We start from the raw sequence: 2,055 nt of genomic DNA, 5'->3' as shown, positions 1-2,055 counted from the left end.
TAGAGAACTAATCACACACATAACAATCTATTAAGCTAACATTGAAATAATCCTTGCAAGAATACAACCAATAAAACCACAAGTACAAAGAATCTTGGAAGATAGATGATAAAGTGTTGCTTTTCATAGAGAACTGTTTCATCAAATCAGTACTAATACAAAGAGGGTAGTCTGTGTATCAAGTTCAGAGATACTAACAGGATGTTATACTATCTTTAAGAAACAAAGAGGCATGAAAGTTGAAATGACAAGCTAAACATGAAATAAGCTCAAGGTACTAACTACTGTTTGTTCTCTTCTTCCTGTGAGTTAGAGGTACCTTCAAATGGAATGCCAAATAACTCTGCAATTTCTCTTGGTGTCTTTCCTTTTATATTGTCTGCCATTTTATTATATACCAGATTCGACAGACAGCTGATGTTCATGAAGTGTGAAGTTAAAACAAGATGAAACAAACTTGAACAGTCGATATTGGCGAATTCTTCATCCCAAACCTTGAGATAATCTTCTGATATCTGTATATTCTTATGCATCTGGCAGTATTCAATTATCTTGCTCAACACTGTGCTATGCACTAAAGAAAGAGGAATGCTATTAATTTCACCAGTAGTAGGATTCGTTTCGATTGCATCTTCGACTGTTTTTGACATAATTGCCACATCGTACTCAACTTCAAACGCAACACCATCTGAGCTTATCAAGTTGATCATTTTCTTTGATGGAACAGTACTTGGACTCGGACTCTCATCATGCATTTTCTCTTTCTGCACATGACAAGTTCTCAATGATGAAAATTTCAAAAGGAACTCATGCATGCTACATAATGCAATTTAATAAGTAAATTTTACTGAAATGAAATCACCTTTGGTGTGTTATCCACGGAGGAAGAACCTGTTATCAAATTTGAAGCCTCATCGCAATAGAATGGTGCATTCTCTTCAATCATTGTTAGTGCAAATAGTATTGGTTCTTTTTTTCTTGCTCTTTCTCCAATCTCTGAGTAGAAACTCAATGTATTATGAACCAATGTTTCATCAATTTCCTCTCCTGCATGTTTCCGACAAATCTGGATACCATACAAGGAAGAAGAATCAAATGGAAATAACTTAACTATTATGGATTGAATATGACAGCAGAGAAATAAATTTATAACAAATAACAAAAGCAGAAAATATATACCATAGCTAACACTGCATCCATTGCTTGTTTATGCATCTCATCATAAACCAAGTTATAGAAGGATAAGAAAGCAGTATCTTCAAGAGAGGGAAGTTCTTTTCTTGGGATATCGTATCGATCAAGATAACGAAACATTCTGGAGAGGCACCTGGTCATAGTTTTGTGATTTGTCCATCTATCATGCAGTTCTTTCAAGAAAAGTTCATCTTGATTTTCTCTCAAAGATGGCAAAACCTATTGATAAAAAAAATCATATAATTGAAGTATTTCCAAGATGATTAATTAAAATAGGACACTTGTAATGTAACTAGTATGCAAGAATATGATAGTATCTCACCGTGGATGTGATGTAGTCTTCAAATACTTGCTTATACCTGTTATACAGGTCTACTGCATAGGTATCTCCCACCCCTAACTTTTCAGTACACATATTGAATATAGTCCTGCATGCATTAATCAATTTAACAACAAAAAACTCAATTCTAAGAGATGGAAATTAAATTAAACGTACGTATATATCAACATGTTTTCGTCGATGGTGGATTTCGGCGGCTCAGGCAAGCCTTCTATAACCTTCTTGATTCCTTTATGTATAATTTCCCATCCTTCTTCTAACTCGGTGAACTTTCTCTTAGTGCTTGACGACGACGACGACGACATGTTGGCGTATTAACAAGAAAGGAAAATACCAAAATCTGCAATCAAATAGGATATATATTATTGATCAAAGAAAATAGAATTGAGAATCAGAAAATGTGAGGAAAGGAAAAGAAGTGGAATGTGAACCTTGGATTGGATGAATGGAATTGGAGAGAGAGAGAGATGTATCTAGGAACTTATATAGTAAGTAGTGAAGTATGTTTTACTATAAAGGAT

At 34.3% G+C, this 2,055-nt stretch overlaps 1 protein-coding gene across 1 annotated transcript; it reads right to left on the bottom strand.

The window, feature by feature from the left end:
• On the bottom strand, positions 1-2,055 carry LOC101497561 (cullin-like protein 3). The gene is made up of 6 exons (XM_004508225.4): positions 1,966-2,055; positions 1,691-1,874; positions 1,517-1,622; positions 1,180-1,413; positions 863-1,066; positions 1-764 (listed from the first exon to the last, which is right to left on the bottom strand). The coding sequence occupies exons 2-6, from the start codon at positions 1,837-1,839 to the stop codon at positions 282-284; spliced, it is 1,176 nt and encodes a 391-aa protein (XP_004508282.1). The 5' UTR covers positions 1,840-1,874; positions 1,966-2,055; the 3' UTR covers positions 1-281.

The sequence above is a fragment of the Cicer arietinum genome, chromosome 7 (assembly GCF_000331145.2).
Source record: "Cicer arietinum cultivar CDC Frontier isolate Library 1 chromosome 7, Cicar.CDCFrontier_v2.0, whole genome shotgun sequence".
Taxonomy (NCBI): Eukaryota; Viridiplantae; Streptophyta; class Magnoliopsida; order Fabales; family Fabaceae; genus Cicer; species Cicer arietinum.
The sequence above is the reverse complement of the archived record's forward strand: the minus strand, read 5'-3'. Positions and strand labels throughout refer to the sequence as shown.

Coding starts and splice junctions, on each gene's coding strand:
- LOC101497561 (XM_004508225.4), bottom strand. CDS start 1,839: ATGTCGTCGTCGTCGTCGTCAAGCACTAAGAGAAAGTTCACCGAGTTA. Junction 1,623..1,690: donor GAAAACATGTTGATATATAC/GTACGTTTAATT, acceptor TAATGCATGCAG/GACTATATTCAATATGTGTA. Junction 1,414..1,516: donor AAGACTACATCACATCCACG/GTGAGATACTAT, acceptor TTTTATCAATAG/GTTTTGCCATCTTTGAGAGA.